General features: G+C 39.4%; 1 protein-coding gene across 1 annotated transcript in view; it reads right to left on the minus strand.

Annotated features, from left to right (window-relative positions):
- Positions 1 to 20,148, minus strand: part of LOC142197895 (putative cation-transporting ATPase 13A4) — a 72,273-nt gene extending 52,125 nt beyond the window's left edge. The window contains exons 1-7 of the mRNA XM_075268566.1: positions 20,001 to 20,148; positions 15,978 to 16,151; positions 15,041 to 15,169; positions 6,294 to 6,364; positions 4,983 to 5,063; positions 4,416 to 4,485; positions 930 to 1,064 (exon numbers count right to left, since the gene is read on the minus strand). Coding sequence (XP_075124667.1) covers positions 930 to 1,064; positions 4,416 to 4,485; positions 4,983 to 5,063; positions 6,294 to 6,364; positions 15,041 to 15,169; positions 15,978 to 16,151; positions 20,001 to 20,063 — 723 coding nt within the window. The 5' untranslated portion in view covers positions 20,064 to 20,148. The remainder of the gene's footprint in view (positions 1 to 929; positions 1,065 to 4,415; positions 4,486 to 4,982; positions 5,064 to 6,293; positions 6,365 to 15,040; positions 15,170 to 15,977; positions 16,152 to 20,000) is intronic.
- Between the last annotated feature and the right edge of the window lie 238 nt (positions 20,149 to 20,386).

Genomic DNA, 20,386 nt, shown 5'->3' on the forward strand with positions numbered 1-20,386 from the left:
TCACATGAACTGAAGAGAATAAATGTCTAAAACAATGAACCTTATAAGGTTAGTAAGGAACACAGAAGAAATACAGATGGATTATTAACACTGACACAAGTAGAACTGTCTTTCTATGCTACAGGAACTTATATATACCTATATCAGTAGTATTTAGTAATAGTATCAATAATATCTGAGATTAAAAGGAGTCTACCATTTATATATGCAACTTCTTTTTTTTAGATGTGGAGAAAGACAACTTTGAAGTCTTATGCAAATGAGGCAATTGGTGCACTGGGGGTGGGCCTTCAGTTCTGGGAGCATTGCTCCTCCCCTGAGTGCATCAATAGCTTCATTTGCATAAGACATCAAAACTGTTCCTCTCCAAATCTACAAATACCCTGACTACAAATACCCCTCACAATGCAAGATAATTCAAGTTTGTATAACTATTTATTTCATTTGTATTAGAGGAAAAAATGGCAAATGTGGACATAAGCTTAATGTGTCCGTATGTGCTATTAGGGCACATGGATGCCATGGTGGAGGGCCTCCACTTGGAACATCCCCATGAGCCAAAATAGAAAGCCACTCATAAGAGCAGATATCATCCAGGAGTACTTCATCTGCTTATGTATTACTAGTATGGCCTTCTATGTAAATGGCTGCTACTTCATAATAAATTTCCCCAATAGCAGGGGCTGTCTCTGTCCTGGAAAATGCCTTGAAAACAAAATAAGTTTTTCCTGAAATAAGCTGCAAATCAGGCATTTTGGATTTAGGCCCCTTCATATAGACATTAAAGTAAATCTATAATTTTTTATTATTTAAAGCAAAATTATATACTACATTTAGATTACTTTAATGATATGCTGTAGCTGTTATTATAATACTATGGTTATTTAGTGCTTGCCTGCAGCATATCTATAAAATAAAACATACCATACCTGTCTAAGGTCATAAACTGTCAGAATGATGGACAGCACAGTAATCAATATGATAATTATAGAATATTCAATGTATCCTTCTGCCAACCATAAACTAAGGCTAGCGGCTTGAAAGAGATAATAAGGATTAAATACCTAGAAAAACAAAAATATGCAAACATGAATACAGTTTATTGTGAGCAGCTGAACTTCCTATGTTTCATAACCAAAATCTGTATTAAAAGTACTGAGGGCTCTTGGGATTAACTAGAGAATGAAACTATCTGAAAGAAATGGGAATTTGTCATATGTTAGTATAATGGTATATTTAGATTTACGGTGTAACATGTTTAGGGCCCCTTCACACGGCTGAAACGCGCGCGTTTTTTGCACGTTTTTTTACGGGTGTAAAAATGAAAACATCACGTTTACAAGACGTTTTAATAGACGGCGCATAAACGCGGCGTTTACGGTGCGTCTTTTGACCGCGTAAACGTCGCGTTTACGCGCCGTCTATTAAAACGTCGTGTAAACGCGACGTTTTCATTTTTACACGCGTAAAAAAACGTGCAAAAAATGCGCGCGTTTCAGCCGTGTGAAGGGGCCCTTATAATGTATTACTCAAGGGAAAATCAAATTAATACAGATGGAAAAATATGGTGGTGTATTTTACAAAATAATAGTTTATGCTCACCAAAAAGTCAATATACTTGACACATTGTAAATTAATAAAGAAGTATTGACTGAACTGGACAGTTGCATGTTGGAGGAGATAAGAATTGATCGGTTCACACTAGCTTTCGGGTCTCTGTCGCTTGGGTCTGCATGGGGAACCGAAAGATGGAGACCCTGTGCACTTAAAAAGCAGACTATAAATGGAGTCCACCTCCCTGAAGGACTTTCTCTCCACCAATTTTAGGCAGATTTGCATCAGAGTCTCCCACGGAGACTCCAACACAAATGTGAGTCTAGCCTTAGTTTTCACCTGCCAATCTTTGGAGAGATAAGCCACTCAGACATTTCTTAGTAGTAGTTTTTATCTTCTTTATCTATTTAAGACACACGCAATTCTTGGCATGAATGTGTATGGGGTAATCAGATGAGATTGATACAGTGGGACAGTCAACACCTATCTTACATGTGTAGTCAGCTTTAGCATCACTCATTTTGCTATAGAGTTGCAATATAAGAACTTCGAAGTCAAAAGAATAGAATCTAAAACACATAATACATTTGGTGGAACAATTCTTCTGGGGAAGGGGGGATAAGCCACTGTTTTTGCCTATATATTTATACCAGCACACACAGCCAACTTTAGTATTACAGTAACAGACAGTTGTTTCATAGTCACGTGGAATTGAAGACCATTAGAAAGTCCCATTGTGTGAAATGACGTTCTTTGTTATGTATGTCTGTATCTGAACCCTATAAATTGTACAGTGCTGCGGAATATGTTGGCGCTATATAAATAAAATGTATTATCTCTCTATATTATAAAAATGAATTTCTGTCTGTCTGTCTGTCTGTCTGTCTGTGCTCTAATGCGAACCAAACGACTGGACCAATCTTCACCAAATTTGGTACAAAGATACTTCAGATATCCGGGAAGGTTTAAGATGAGACTCCAACTCGCTCGGAGGTACCGTTGCTGAGATACAGCATTTCAAACACAGTGCACCCCCCCCCCTTAGCCAATACAAACCTGCAAGACTTTCACTCATATTCCAACTGCAATACACACGGTCACTCCACATGCACAATACAACACTGATATCCAAACTGAGATACACGCATCAGAGGATTAGATACACAGATCAGCACACAGTATCACACACCAGAGGATTAGATACACGGGTCTGCACACAGTCCCACAAACCAGAGAATTAAATACGCACTTCTGCACACAGTTCCACACACTGAAGGATTTGATACACACGTCTGCACACGGTTCCACATACCGAAGGATTAGATACAGGCGTCTACACACAGTTCCACACTCCAGAGGATTAGATACGCGCGTCTGCACACATTTGTACACGCCATAGGATTAGATACACGCGTCTTCACACAGTACCACATGCAGTAGGATTAGATACGTGCGTCTACACACAGTTCCACACGCCGAAGGATTAGATACGCGCCTCTTCACACAATACCACACAGGGAAAGATTAGATACGTGTGTGTGCACACAGTACCACACTTTGGAGGATGAGATACATGCCTCTGCACACAGTACCACAAGCCAGAGAATTAGATACGCGTCTCAGCACACAGTACCACATGGGGGAGGATTAGATACACGCGTCTACACACAGTACCACATGCCATAGGATTATATACGCGCGTCTGCACACAGTACCACATGCTGGGGGATTGGATACATGCGTCTACACACAGTTCCACACACTGTAGGATTAGATACGCACCTCTTCACACAATACCACACAGGGGAGGATTAGATACACGTGTTTTCACACAGTTGTACACGCCATAGGATTAGATACAAGCGTCTTCACACAGTACCACATGCAGTAGTATTAGATACGCACGTCTACACACAGTTCCACACGCCGAAGGATTAGATACGCGCCTCTTCACACAATACCACACAGGGGAGGATTAGATACGTGTGTGTGCACACAGTACCACACTTTGGAGGATTAGCTACATGCCTCTGCACACAGTACCACAAGCCAGAGAATTAGATACGCATCTCAGCACACAGTATCACACGGGGGAGGATTAGATACGCTCATCTACACACAGTACCACATGCCATAGGATTATATACGCACGTCTGCACACAGTACCACATGCCGGGGGATTGGATACATGCTTCTACACACAGTTCCACACACTGTAGGATTAGATACGCACCTCTTCACATAATACCACACAGGGGAGGATTAGATACACGTGTCTTCACACAGTTGTACACGCCATAGGATTAGATACACGCGTCTGCACACAGTACCACATGCCGTAGGATTAGATACGCGCGTCTACACACAGTACCACATGGGGAGGATTAGATACGCGCGTCTGCACACAGTACCACATGCCGTAGAATTAGATACGCGCGTCTACACACAGTTCCACACTCCAGAGGATTAGATACGCGCATCTGCACACAGTTGTACACGCCATAGGATTAGATACACACGTCTGCACAGAGTACCACATGCCGTAGGATTAGATACACACGTCTACACACAGTTCCACACTCCAGAGGATTAGATACGCGCGTAGGCACACATTTGTTCTACACGGGGAAGGATTAGATACAGCTTTACTCCAGGTATCCATAACAACTGATCACAGGTTTTTCACTGACATCCAAAATGAGATACACATAATCACATGACGCTTATGGACATACACACAAACCACATACAAAATACACCAGTGCAAAATTGGACAATTCTTATGGGGCCACTACACAAACATGTAATATACCCGTGCGAAGCCGGGTCCTCCCTCTAGTAAAATATAAATGTTAGTTAACCTCCTTGAATAGCAGTTTCCACACTGGAGTAATCTCAACTTCTATGGCATTAGGACCACAAACAATTCTCCTGAAAAAGAGAGATTAGATATTTAACACAATTCAAATTTGTGAACAAAAGTCAGGTATTGAGATATGACATAATAATGTGATTTGTTTTCCTTCTTTATTTACTACAAACTACTACATAGAGGCCACTAAGCACAATTAATGTGGTTTTGTCAGTTTAGCTCAGCATACTACAGCTACTCCTGGAAGCCAAAGTGTTCTGCCATTTAGCTACTTATGGAATACACTGGACATATAGTTTATAAGATGGGCACTCTCTGTTCTATCCTAAGACTGCCTGTGAACTGTATAGGGGGTAATGGGGAGTCATTACGCATCCTGTTCATTTGAGGACAATCAGAATTAATTTATTTCCGTGCAGAGATTACTTCCTAGAGAAGCTGCACCAGGCTTTTCATTTAAAGTGAAGTAATGAGTAAAATGATCATGTAATAGGTACTGTACATATTGTATCTATTTCAGATGATGAAGGTGATGAAGTTAAACATAATTCAGTACCTTAACTCCTGTTCTGTTTTACTTAAACCTAATCCAAATCGTGAGTGTATCTGTGGACAAGAGTACATGTCATCCAGTGTTCTGAAAAAAAAAAAGTAAATTATACATGAAACAAGGTTAAGAGCCTCTAACAGATATGCATAGAGAAAATATAGCCTATTGGATACAGTTATTTCAGTTCTTTTTCATATTTTCATAAAGGAAGTCTACCACCACCACAATATCTTCTGAACATCTTATATTCTGTTGTAGGGGCTGTTATTGGACTAGTAACTTTCCAAATTTAAATCAGTTGTCCAGCGTGCAGTTTCCTGCTAGGTACCATAGTATAGTTGTCCGTGCTTACCCAACGGCTTACTTCACTGAATTTACTTACTCGCCATGTGCTTTGGGAACAAGCTGATTTATGGACCATTCCTCATACCCTCCTTCTATACTCATCTACATAGATCTGGTGATCTAGTGATTTGTTTGTCTAAAACATATGGACTTCGATACCTGGACTTCATTACAGAACCTGTTCTATATGCTCCTTATGTGCCTGATAAAGGGGTACACCCGAAACGTTGCACTATAATAATAAAGAAATTATTTATGAAGCATAACCACAACTTTGGAGTGCTGTTATGTTCTACATTTTTAAAAATTTTGACCGTGGTGAGGTGATCAGCCCCATTTTGAACTGGACCCGGATAGCTGCTCTGACACCGGAGTGTTGCCTACATGCAATTGTACAATTGCGTGTAGGCAGCACACCGGTGTCAGAGCAGCTATCCGGGTCCAGTTCAAAATGGGGCCGATCACCTCCTCACGGTCAAAATTTTTAAAAGTTGCACATGGTAGCAGAGGGTCAGAGTTAGCATGCTGACCAGATTGATATTTCAGTCTAGATTTGTGATGGTCAGTCTATTACTTTACATGGAATTCAGATCTGATTGTTAATTCCATCCCCCAGAAGAAAGTTTGTTGCATAGGCTCTTTCACTTTCTTACTATTCATCTGTAGACACCTTTCTTCTGAGACATGGAACCACAGCCTTCAGTAGTTATACAGGTGCCATACTGTAAGCCAAACTTTCAACAATAAACTACAGATCCTACAGATATGCTATGGGAAAACCATTATTTTAGTGATGACTTAGAAAATATGTGATTGGGGTCTGATAATCATATATTATAGAACACACACAGTAGATTGTAGTTGTCTATCAAAGAAAAATGTCTTCAATATTAAACAGGAAAATCAGTTTACTGGACTTCCTTGTAATTTCTGGAAAACTTGCACAAACAATTCCTTAATATTGCCACATACCCAGCTTTCTGAAAGTGTTCCTCTGAATGTAACCAGACATACTTGATTTTCTGCACCCAAATGCTTTTAACCTGTTATGACAAATGAGTATAATGTGACAATGCAGCCTGGTGGATAAACTGCCCATATAATCATCTCGTATCTAATGGTCTGTGCTGTTGGAATGAAGTCAAGGTCTTACAATTGGTTTCTACTACACAATAGAGTTTATAGTGGCAGATCTGTTTCTTGTACGTATGTTTATACCACTCAATGATTTTTATTTCTGTGTACAACACACATAGGATTTTGCATATTTTGTTTTTATCTCTTTATTTTTCATTAGTAATCATCGGATTTGTTAGATCTTCTGGTTTTAAATGTTACTTTGTTGATTTGCTATTGTGTTTGCTTGCTTGATTCCTCCAAATAATGTTCACTGCTATTGCAAATATCTATAATACTGATAAACACTACACTTACATTTTTACTTGCACTGTTTATGTATGATATATATTATATATTTTCTGGGAATTTGTTTGGAATGAATTTATTTAAACCTTGTTTACTCTACAGTTCCCTATACCATCAGAGATGCAAGATTTTGATCTGGAATCTGCTAAACTGAATGGACCCTCTCCATAGTGTCCATGGTTTCCATAAAGAAATGCAAGTTTTGATTCATCTGCCCGCAGACATTTTCCAGTTTGTCTCAATCCTTTTTAAATGAACGGATTGTGCTGATGATTTCTTTGATGATATAGTTTGCATTTGTGGACAAACTGTATTCACAGACAATGATTTCTTGAAGTATTATTTAGCCCATACAGTTCTTTGCATTAACAATTAATATCTTGTTTTAGTACACTACTATCTGAGGCACCGTAGGCCATAAGCATTAGAGATGAGCGAGTAGTGTTTGATCGAGTAGGTGTCCGATCGAATACTACGGTATTCGAAATACTCGTACTCAATCGAACACTACTAGCTGTTCGAAGTTTAAGGTTCGATGCAGAACCAGCGTTGACTGGCAGAATGCTATACATTCTGCCAATCAACGCTGGTTCTTCTCTTACCTTTAGAAGTCTTCTCCGTGCAGCGCCCCCGCGGCGTCTTCCGGCTGGAATTCACTCTGCCTAGGCATCCGGCCTAGGCAAAGCCAACTGCGCATGCACGGGCATGCACGCGCATACACGCGCATGCGCAGTCGGCCCCAGCGCTGCACCGGGAGAAGACTTCAAGGGGAATCCAGCTCGACCATCACTCGTGGACTTGGTAAGTATAATTGTATCGAATTTTGCGTTCCTGTGGGAAAAACCGTAGTGGCAACACATTGCGTTCTTCCCGCAGAGTTTTAGTCAGAAAGTTTGCAGAGGATTCCTCTGCAGACTTTTTGATTCAATTATAACTATGGGGAAAACACTGGCATTTCTGTAGGTATAATTGACATGCTGAGATTTCCAAAACTGACGTGTCCTCACCACGGTTTTTGCCGCAAAATGGGCATGGAAATTGCTAGAATCCCATCCACTTTGCCCTGACTGTAAAATGGCCCGATTTTTCCAATGGCATTTCTGCCGTGGGCAAATCCTGGTGTTTACACCACGTGAGGTCCTAGTCTAAAAGTGAGAGATGAAATGGATCTGAATGAGTGGATGCGATTAAACTAAATCTCATTCATTTTTCTGCTTCTGTAAAATACAGCATTTTGTTGTTGTTTTTTAATCATTTTGTTTCCTCCAGCAGCCAAAAACACTGTGTTTCTACAATGTGAGGCCATATCCTAAAAGCTACAAATTGTCTCCATTCAGGTTCATTGCAAAAAATGCATAATCGGGGCCACACGGTGGCTCAGTGGTTAGCACCGCAGCCTTGACAGCGCTGGAGCCCTGGTGTTCAAATCCCGCCAAGGGCAGAAAACCATCTGCAAGGAGTTTGTATGTTCTCCCCGTGTTTGCGTGGATTTCCATCCCATATTCCAAAGACATACTGATAGGGAAAAATGTACATTGTGAGCCCTATGTGGGGCTCACAATCTACATTTAACAAAAAAAAAAAAAAATGCATAATCCACGGTGTACTATTATTTTGTGTTGCCATGTTATAAATAGCATAGTCTACTATGCCCTAGTATAACACCGTAAAAGCAACATATGTCAAAGTTCATCTTCCCAGTATATGCCATAAAGTCATATCTTCCCCAGGCATATACAGAACCCAGTTACCAAAAAGAATAAGAACAGAGCATAAACTAGTAAGGCTAAGCTTGCAATACAACTCTGTATTATAAACCAGGTTTTAACTCAGGATGAGGTTAAGATAAAATGAAAAGTGTTTACAAAGTTACTCAATAGTTTTATTATATGTATGAAGACGTGTAAAATATTTGTTGTACGCAGCACATTTTTCTTTAACGTGTTAATTACAGACCCAAAAGCATTAGTAATATTTTATATTAGTGGCCCTCTGTAATAACTGGGCATGTACTGCTGACAAAGGTCATCTCAGGACGAGTTGTAAATGAAATGGAACTTGCTCATAACCAGTTCAGAAGTCAGGAACTTTTACAGGTCTGGCTTCTTCTAAGTCGTCTTGGCCAGTCAATGAATATAATACACCTGCCAAGGGTTTAAGACCATTTTAATTTAGAATTTATCCGTATTGCAGAAAAGTAAAATACTATACATTGTTTGGTGCCTTGTCACTTCTGAGAATTTAACAACTGAGGTATTATCCTAAGAAACAATGACTGGTGTCTGCCAAGTCAGAAATATCTTTTATATTCTAGATTAATGAAGGATTTATATTCAAGCTAAGTCAACGTTCTGCCTGCCAAGTTGGCAAAGACACTAACACTGCTAAATGTCTCACGTGGCAGGCTATAACACCTTTATAGATGACAGTTGATGGGATTAGCACACACCTTGTATAGCTAAGGCTATATCATTTGCAGCAATGGAAACCTACCAGGTGACTCAGTAGTGAAATGAGACTGGGTACGATAGTGATTTTCCTAGCTGCATTATTCCTGTATTATTCCTTGTTTATGAGGAAGAAACATCTAAGCGTGTTGAGATATAAAGTGTTAAATAAAACTAATAGACTTTAACATTGTTCCAGATAAGCAACAGACCTTTTACAACATGTGTTCTACATTTGCATAAGCATTTGGACTCCCATGCATATGAACATATCTGTGGATGTGATGTACGTCACACCTTTTGCCAATAAATAGAAAACAGCATTGGCATTAATCGCATGCAAGATGCCACGAAGTGCAGAGTTGTCCGATTTCAAGAAAGGGGTAATTGTGGGGTACCACCGAAATGGTCGATCCTTAAGGGACATAGCAAGCGAACTGAATTACCCAAAATCAACAGTGGGCTATGTGATTACGAAGTGAATTGTCGGAATGTGCCCTAAATCGGCAGACCCCCGAAATTGAGAGATACTAGGGATACGAGTGCTGGCCAGAGAAACCGCACCCAACTGATGGCTCACATACACCAGGAGTTTCAACAGGCAGGAGTATTGTGTCAATCAATACCATCCATAAGGAAGCATCTGCTGGGTTCTACCAAATATTGAATATGAATAAATGTTGTTTTCTATTCTACCACAGGTGTCCAATTACTTATTGGTAGACAATGTATAACTAATCCACAATGGTGCCTGATTAGATGGGTATTTGCACTAATAAGTAATACTGTAAATAAGTAAAAAGTAATACTGAATGGCATAAATCTGCACAAAATTAGCAATTATGTTTTACATTTATAAGCAAAAAAACGTACTATGTGCTGTCTCTACTTTCTGAAGGATGTACATGTCTAAATACATGTTTACAAGGTAGCTTGAGATTGTGGCTGCCATTATGCTGACAGAAAAACAGGGGTTGAGAACTGAGATACACTATAGCAGTTGTATTTTTACAGCACCAGTTGTGTTTACTATACGTTGGCTATTCATAGCTAAATTTTATTTTAGACAGGAGGGTCACTTTAAGGACCAGCCTCCAGTTATATAAATGTACTAGCTTTTACCCACGACTTCGTCTGCGGTGATGTGAGAATTGGGCGGACACAGACGTGTGAAACTGTAAAAGTGCTTTAAAAAGTTTGGTGGGCTAGCAAATGTGATGTGATGTGTTATATTGTGTATCTAGTGATAGAGACAATGTGATGTGTTGTATTGTGTATGTCGTGATACAGACAATGTGATGTGTTGTATTGTGTATGTCATGATACAGACAATGTGATGTGTTGTATTGTGTATGTTGTGATACAGACAATGTGATGTGTTGTATTGTGTATGTCGTGATACAGACAATGTGATGTGTTGTATTGTGTATGTCGTGATACAGACAATGTGATGTGTTGTATTGTGTATGTAGTGATACAGACAATGTGATGTGTTGTATTGTGTATGTCGTGATACAGACAATGTGATGTGTTGTATTGTGTATGTCGTGATACAGACAATGTGATGTGTTGTATTGTGTATGTCGTGATACAGACAATGTGATGTGTTGTATTGTGTCAGACAATGTGATGTGTTGTATTGTGTATGTCGTGATACAGACAATGTGATGTGTTGTATTGTGTCAGACAATGTTATGTGTTATATTGTGTATGTCGTGATACAGACAAAGTGATGTGTTATATTGTGTATGTAGTGATACAGACAATGTGATCTGTTATATAGTGGAAATCTATATGTAAATGTGAGTGAGTAGAGTGAGGGCTACTCCTGAGGTGACAGTAAGGAGTGTGCAGGCAGGTTGAGGCAGGAAATGCCAGGCAGTGTGTGTGAGTCTATAGCTGGGGCTAGGAGTCCTGCTTTTGTGAGTCTCCTGCTAGGAAGCCATGTTATTTAGTGGCACCAAAAGTAGCCTGTGACTCAATCCTAAGGGAAAACTATGTTTGTGGAAAATTGCACGCAAATCCGTCTGGGCGTTTTAGCGTGATTGAGGAACAAACATCCAAACTCACAAACATCCAAACTCACAAACATCCAAACATCCACACACACAAACTTTCACACTTATAATATTAGTAGGATAGCAAATCAATTCATCATAAACCAGATTCCACCCGAATGTTTCAAAAATTTCAGATTCCACTGAAACCCAATATTTTGTTATGTCTTTTTGTTGATGTGTTAAAAGGTGTGCTGTCACAGGAAGCAGAAAAACAGAGTTTTACATGACGTCCAGGATCAGCCAGGAATGCCGGGCCAATAGGAACTATTATGCAATGTTCTGCAATACTATGTAATGCCGTACATTGCACAGGGGTTCTGAGATCCCAGATCCAAGTCTTCTTGTGGGACATGTAAGAAAATAAAATAAAAAAAAAATAAAAAAACATACACATAGTAAAAACACATAAAAATAATAAATAATAAAAAGTTTTTAAAAAACTTTATATTTAAAAAATATAATGTAAACAAATATAAATAAACAAACATGTTAGAGACCTTCATGAACATATAAGTCTCCACTATCCAAAAAAAGTGTTAATTATCCTGTAAACTGAACACGGTATAAAAAATTATACTGCAATGCGCAAATTAACATATTTTGGTCACTTTGCTTTCCCAAAAAATCAATTAAAAAGTGATCAGAAAGACAAACATTGGTACCAATAGAAAGTATAACTTGCCCCACAAATAAAGAGCCTTGACATATCTCCATCAACAGTACAGTAAAAAAGTTATAGGAGTCAGAATACTGTGACCCAGGAAAATCATTCATATTCATATTCGTTTTATATGTAAAGCAGTAAAACATAATAAAAACCAATATAAATATGGTATTACCATAATCGTAATGACCAGCTGGACAAAGCAAATGACATTCATTTCAATGACATTCAAGTCATTTTTAATGCAGAGTGAACGCCGTAAAAAAAAAAAAAAAATTAAAACAATTATGATAGAATTAGTATGGTTTTTTTTCACAAGAACCCTTAAAAAACTTATGTTAAACTTATGCTTAGTTATGAATTCTGAAAGGCGGAGAGAGAAAATATGAAAAAGTCGCCGAGCATTAATGTACAAACCACCCTGTTTCCTTAAAGGGGTATTCTCATGTACATAATTATTTTTACATTTGTAGATAATTAAAACTTAACATTTTTGCAAATATAAGTAATTAAACATTTTGCAGAGTTTTAAAGATTTTCTCTAAATATCTTGTGGTCACAGTCTGTTGTCTTGATCGGTTGCCAGTGGATACGACCATGAATGCAGGAACTGTCTAAGGTCAGAAAATCAGCCATGATGTCCTTATTGTGGCTGGGATATCTTCTCATACATGTAGTGTCCCTACCTGATAACACGGCTACAATAAGGAAATCATGGCTGGGTTCCTGACAAGTCCCAGACCATAGAAAGTTTCTGCATTAGTGGTCGTATCCATGGCAACTGATCAAGACAACAGACTGTCACCACTAAGAAAGTGAAAGAAAAGCTTTAAAACTTTGCAGAATTTTTAATTACTTATATCTGAAAAAATGTTTAACTTTTCATTATCTACAAATATAGATATGATTATGTACTTGGGAATACCCCTTTAAGTGGTTAAGGAACAATGAGGAAGGTTTGCTTAGGTATATTTAATACTCAGCAGTCAAAATACAGCATTACCTGGCATATTACCCAGTACTCATGCTTTGTAATTATGATATAAGAAAAAACAAGAGCAAGAAAAATCAGGAAATTATGAAAGGCATCATACAGGCAATTATTTTATATTGGCTTGGATTCTGGGTTTAATAGTCCTTTAAAGAGGACCTTTCATCAGATCGGGCACATGCAGTGTTATATACTGCCGGAAAGCTGACAGTGCGCTGAATTCAGCGCACTGTCGGCTTTCCCGATCTGTGCCCGGTGTAAAGTGCTATCGGTCCCGGGACCGTATCGCTTTACAGTCAGAAGGGCGTTTCTGACACTTAGCTAGGGACGCCCTTCTGCCAGCAGCGCCTATCGCGCTGTAGAGTGTGAACAGGGCGGAACGCCCCCCCCCCGTCCATAGACGAGTGTTATCAGGAGCGGGAGGGGGGAGTTCCTCCCCGCTCCACAGTACAGCGCGATAGGCGCTGCTGGGCAGAAAGGCGTCCCTGGCTAACTGTCAGAAACGCCCTTCTGACACTAAAGCGCTACGGTCCCGGGACCAATAGCGCTTTACACCGGGCACAGATCGGGAAAGCCGACAGTGCGCTGAATTCAGCGCACTGTCAGCTTTCCAGCAGTATATAACACTGCATGTGCCCGATCTGATGAAAGGTCCTCTTTAAGAGTCTAGACCAGTGATTGCAAACCTTTTAGAGACTGAGTGCCCAAACTGCAACCCAAAACCCACTAATTTATCACAAAGTGCCAGCATGGCAATTTAACCTTAATACTGTGCGGATCCACAATTGTGGACAGTTACGGGCAGTCTGTAGTAATATCACTTGTCTGCTATAAAACAAATACCATGTGATAAAAATAGTGAAAGGTCCCACACAGTAAAATCTGATCCACAGTGGCCGATACACAGTACAATTTGCTCCACAGTGAGCCCCACACAGTGTAATCTGCTGTAAACTGGCCCCACACAGTATAATGTGTTCCACAGAACGGTGCCCGCAGAGAGGGCTTTCAGTACCATCTCTGACACGGTGCCATAGGTTCACCATCATGGGTCTAGACTCTAAGGTCACTGACACCTGACAGATGCAGAGAGAATATAGAGTAGGAACATATTGTTTTATCAAAAAAGCATATCCATTATCTTAATTTGTTTATCCCCTCAAAATAAATAGGACCTTAAATTTGTTGTAAGCACACTGATAAAATGTATCCTTGTATTTCTGCCACATTTTTGGTGTAGAAAATGCTCAATTTTGGCACCTTTTATTTTGGATAATTTTTTTTTTTTACAATTTTTCACAGTTTTTTCAGCACTCACCAAACTTTTACTAAAAGTGGAGTTGAAGTAATGAGCCTCACAAATAATACATAGCTGATGTAGATTTCAGTGTCTGGCATGAAGCCCACACGAAGATGCCTTAAAATCATTAAGGCTAAGGCCCCACATTGTGGAAAAGCTGCTTTTTTTGTGCAGATTTTACTTCAGTGTCTTGAGCCAAACTCAGGAATGGCTAAAAAAGGAATGGTAAATACAAAGGAAGCTCTTATACTTCTCCCTTAGAGTAAGTTCATACGTAGTTTTTTGGTCAGAATTTTGAGGCCGTACCCGCGTCAAAATCCTGATCAAAAAGACGGCTCCCATTGAAATCAGTTTCTTCCCGCTCCCGGAAAAAAAGAAGCGAGATGCTCATTCTTTCAGGCGGATTAGCCTTCGCAACATTTACCTGAAGACACTCCCTCCTCCAGACTTGGCCCATTCATTGGGCCTAATCTGGAGCAGAGTGTGCGACTGGATGTTGTTGCAGTGCACTGGCTTTCAGTCGCGGCTACCCGGAAAAAAACACATCGGGTATGCATCGTGGGTTCTTCCTGCAGCGTTTTGAACAGAAAGTTCACATGGTTTTCCTCCGCACCGGTTTTGGAAATCACAACGTGTCTGTGCTGCGGCTTGAAACACAAAGTGGGCATGGGGTTCACATTAAATTCCTATACATTTTGCAGATACTGTAAAATGCCAAAATTTTTCCCGATTTTGGCCCTTACTCTGGTACCTCTGCTTGTTGAGACTGATATACTACACACCAGTCTTAGAAAATTGTCCACAAAGTGTGAGGAAACTAACCAGCATTTACCTTCAGCCCTGGCTTTATGATTGACTTGTTGAGAATACAGTTGTCATCCGCATGTAAGAATTCATATGAGCTCTGCTCAGACAGCTGGGTCCACTGAACCTTCTTTCTTGAACATCGTTTGAATTCATCCTGACGGGAAAAATAAAAAAAACATAACTAATGTTTGATATAATTTTTTTATGTTTTTGGTATAAATGTTTGACTTTCTGAATACTATTTATTGCTAGGTTTTTGGGAAAGCAAAGTGACCAAAATACATTAATTTCCTCATTGCGGTATCTTTTTTTATACCGTGTTCGGTTTACAGGATAATTACAGGATAATTAACACTATTTTTGGATAGTGGGGACTTATACGCCACATGGTGTCCTTGCCTTAAAGCCACTCTTGACTTTGGCTCAAAAAGCAGCAAAATCTGGGAAAAAACAAACAGCTTTATGTAGAAAAATATGCGCAGTGGAAACACTGCGATTTTCAAAACAGATACGGTTTTGGAAATTGCAGCATGTTAATTACACCTACAGAAACGTCATTGGTTTCTCTATAGGTATAATTGAAGTAGAATTCTGCAGATGTTTCCTGGACTCTCTGCAAAAAGCGTTGCGCTACGTGAAGCCTATGCTAAAAACGAAACAGTTCCAGTTGCCTACAGCAACCAATCACAGCTCTGCTGCCATTTTGCGTTCTGCTCCTGAAAGTTGAATTGTGATTGCTTTCTAAGTTTTGTTTTTAGAACATTTATTAATAATAATAATAATAATAATAATAAATCTGCACACTTGTGTTTCACAGCTTTTACTCCAGTTTGTTGGAGGAGCACAGCAGGGGGTATGCGGGGTCAGAAATTAGGTGCAAAGTCCAGCAGGGGAACAAGACATGACTTGGTAAACCAGCCCGTTGTGTACAATTTTATATGAGTAAGTATGGGGGTGCTTACCGTTTCTCTAAGTAGTACAGTATCTGCTTCTTGCAGCGAAGACGGGGTGCAGCAAGCCCAGACTTCCCATTCAGGTTTCCAGTCAAACAAAAACCAAAGCAATCCAAAGGAAAATATGTATCCTGCAATGCAGAGGGCTTTTTTCCATCTGACTGTTATGTATCCAAATATTTCCTAAATGAAAGAGCAAAAAAAAAAAAAAAAAAATTGAATTCTTTCTTATTTATTTCATTCACAATGTAGTAATGTAGTACCCCTGAGAAGGATGTAAAGGGTTATCCAGCTTTTTCCTGGTCCTGACTACTATTCTATGATTCCACAGGAGCTGGAAAGAGAATAGACAGTGCACACAGGCTGCGCCCCAACTGCTCAGTCACATCAAGGTTCTTTATCCAGGCAAAAGAGTATTATGTACAGTACATCAGAGATCAGTATGTGGGGGAGGGGTAACTATTAGGGCATTAGTACAGTAAAAGTCCCCTAACCATATGTAATAACATTATTTATGTGGAGGGGGAACTAATACCTGCGCTATTAGGGCACCATTAAAGTTAGCCACAGGTAATATATAAATAGCAGTATTACATATATAGACCTGGGGAGACACTATTACATCTGTGGCAGGAGACTATTATCTGTGAAGGGGTGCTATTAGGGAACTATTACAGTAAGACTACCGTCAGATGGCAGAAAAAGAAAAATTTGGTGCAGACACCTACCTCAGATTTCTCTTCATTCTCCACCCTTCGGCCAGGGCCCCACATGACATAAACACTGCGATTTGCGTCACAGCATTTTACAGTCAGAGAAAAGTGAATGAGATTCTAGCGAATGCCATGACCACTTTACAGTATATACGTGGTGCGAATACACAGCAATTTCCAAAACTGGAATGCTTTATTATACCTACAGAAACGCCACCAGCAGTTTCCCCATAGGTAAAATTGAAACAGAAAGTCCACAGAGGAAACCTCTGCAAATTTCTTTCTAAAATGCTGCAAGAAGAACCGTGATGCATTGCCGTCGCAGTTTTTCCTGTAGCGCTTTTATGCTCTGGATTGCCACTTGGAGCTTTAGCCTTCGGAAGTAGAATAGGCTCAGCTGAATGGGTCTAATCAAGATGGAGTCTTATGCCATGGATTCTGTGGCTGAAACTGCAGCAAGATTGAGCGGGATACTTGTTTTTTCATTGTCCTGTTTTGTTCTCTGAAAACAATGGGAGGCAGAATCAGGGCGAAATCTTCCTTTAATTTTGAGGCAAAATCTGCCTCAAAATTAGCCTCTAATTCTATCACGTGAATCTATCATAATAGCATTATTTTTCAATTCTAAAACTTTGCAAAAAAAATATTTTTTTTTCTAAAAGTCGCCATATTCTAACACCCGTGACTGTTTTATATTTCCATGTACGGGGATGCATAGAGCATCTGTTAGTTATACAATTTTGGGGAATGTCTATTGCTTTGATCACTTTTTATTAAAATTTTTATCAAAGGTGAAAAAGTGAAAAACTGGTGGCTTTACACTTTTGATTTTTCTTTCCCCACTATGGTGTACACCATACATTTTTATAAGTTTGTAGACTGGTCATTTTTAGACACAGGGATACCTAATGTGTATGTATTTCACAGTAATTTTTTTGTTTTATATGTATTCTAGGCAAAGGGGGTGATATGAACTTTTGGTTTTCCTTATGAGAAGCCTGGGAGCCTTCAGAGTATTCAGCAATCAGGAACAGGTCAGTTCCCACAATCTAGCTGCACAGAAGCCAGCCTGCAACTCTAAAGGTATGGGGCTGGTGGGGACCGGCCCCAGGGACATTTTTTTAATTGGGAGGGTGCACAGGGCAGTGCAATACCCACAATCAGAGTGAACTCTGATCGTGGGCATTAGCTCTGGTTCTCCGCTGTATATTACATTACAGAGCAGCCACCATCTTTAAAGACTTGACATCCGCTGTAATAGTACGGCGGTTGTGGGGATTGGGTTAGTGGAAAAGAAGTTTACTTCAATATGTTCCACTTGATATTTGCACACCTGTTCAAAAAAATGTGAATGAAAAAAAAGAAAAGAAATAATAATGCTAACACTTTTTGTACAATTTTGCTTTTGTTTAATTGTACCTTTGTTATGTGCTATTCCTCTATTATTCCTCTTGGAAATCTATGAATAACCTGACATCTAGTTGTTACCAGTTGGGGTGTGTTTTTTGTTTTTTTTAAATGTAGATTGTGAGCCCCATTTAGGGATCACAATGTACATTTTTTTCCCCTATCAGTATGTCTTTGTAGAATGGGAGGAAATCCACACAAACACGGGGAGAACATACAAACTTCTTACAGATGTTGTTTCTGGCAGGATTCGAACCCAAGACTCCAGCGCTGCAATGCTAACCACTGAGCCACCGTGTTGCCCCCTCACAGAGTCTGACATTGTTGAGGCGATACTCAGTGCATACAAACCCACCCTTTTGACAAGGAGTATGGTACCACCCAGTTGTCAGTTTATTCATCAATATTAGGATGAATTACACCATTTTCATAAAAAAAATATTCCAGATTACTAAAATAGCCAAGTCAGAGAGCTGACAAGTCATCCTTAAATGAGATAGTTGGTATGCCGAGCAACCGCCAATGGAGAGGCTCACTGCATATGGATCGTGTTCTATTGGGAGGCTTTTTTGGAAGCTGATTTTGAGGTGTATTCAGTGTCAAAATCAGTCAAAACTCTGTGTGCACTGACCCTAAAGTAGCTCCCTTTGAATTTGGTTATAAGCTAATTTGCGCTGTCACCCCTAGATAGAGAGGATGGCTTCTCCCACATGCCTAGAGGATATTACACCTTCTTAAAAGGTATTCCCATGAGTCCACTATACAATGTAGACATAATCCTTTATGTACAATATTGATATAATCTATCAATATAGGTTAGACATACAAACTACAGTCCCTGATGATAAAGAGATAATGCAGATACAAAAAACAGCATTTATTGTGGCCCAAACCACTTTATATACATCAATGTTCCCCTTTCAAGACAAAAGATAATAGCATTTCATGGGTACACACCCTGTTCACACCTATAGCTTTTACACAACAAAATATGTCAGCATGTGGCACAAGAGTATGTAATAACCCAATAGTGATCTTATTAAAACCATTTATCAGGTATGTATTGCTTTGAGCAAAGAAAGATAACACAACAGGCCATTGTTTTCTTCTAATGTGCTGAAATGAAGAAAGATTAAGAATTAATTAGTTACGGCTTCAGAATTAGAAACCGCAGAGCTAAATTATCTTCCGCTTCACGTCATGGGAATGCAGCACCTGTACTTAGTGGGTTATGTCAGAACCTCACACGTTCTACAACTCGATCTATAAGGAGGATTTATTTAAGAAACAAAAGCTAATATACTGTATACCTGCCGTGCTTTTTCATCACGTGTCCTTTAATAGAGAAGGTACAGGGAGTAGATGGGCTGGCTTGACCCAGGGTCCCCAAACACTCAGACCCCATAGCTGTTGTGTGGTTTACCCCTTGGGACTTATGTGATTAACTATCTACAGAAGAAAGGAAATTATCTTGTACATTAATTTCAGAAAGCTGTACGTATTCAGAAGCCAAGGGTGCACGACTTATAAAATGGTTTTGGTCTGACAAGTCCAATTTATCACATGTTCGTCAGTAGAAAGTAGGGCAGCCTACTAGAAACTGGCTCAAGTATCTGGCAGGAAATACAAGCATCCTAGGGATGTACCCAGTAAAAATAACACCTTTGATGTCTCTCATTCTTATTATTTTTATCAAACACGTATGCAATGTTATCCCTGCCAGAAACATGACTGGGGGTAACAGTCCACATGAGCTACTCAGCACTTCAACAGTTAATGTGCTATATTTGCAAATCCATTCACAACATATATGTCACTGCCAATGTTATGATGCAAGTATCCAAACTAGACTAAGAATGTGCTGAATACAGTTACTGTCAAACAAATAGGGAAGTAGTTTCAGAAGTTTTACCATCTCATTGTCTTGTCCTTCATTGAGAAGTCTTCTGGAGTCATCCTGCACCATTATTCCCATAGTCTTGTGACAATGTTGACAGCGTTCTTCAGTGTATTGTCCTCACCAGGATCACAGTGCAGGCACATAAACTCTTATTACACTCCTTCCCAGAGAATGATTCAGAATACTGGGGTGTTTCTTGACTTGCATAACCTTCATTTGAATAAGAATTGTCTGACATCCTTTACAGTGTTTGTATTGCGCCAGATGATTAAAGTTTTCTTAAGGCTACATTAGTCATATATTATTGACTTTACCACAGAAATATATTTGTTAATTCACACTTCAAGCTAACCTTATGTCTTTCTATTGCATGCAGAAACATTACTATGCAGATTTGT

Source organism: Leptodactylus fuscus, chromosome 3 (assembly GCF_031893055.1).
Source record: "Leptodactylus fuscus isolate aLepFus1 chromosome 3, aLepFus1.hap2, whole genome shotgun sequence".
NCBI lineage: Eukaryota > Metazoa > Chordata > Amphibia > Anura > Leptodactylidae > Leptodactylus > Leptodactylus fuscus.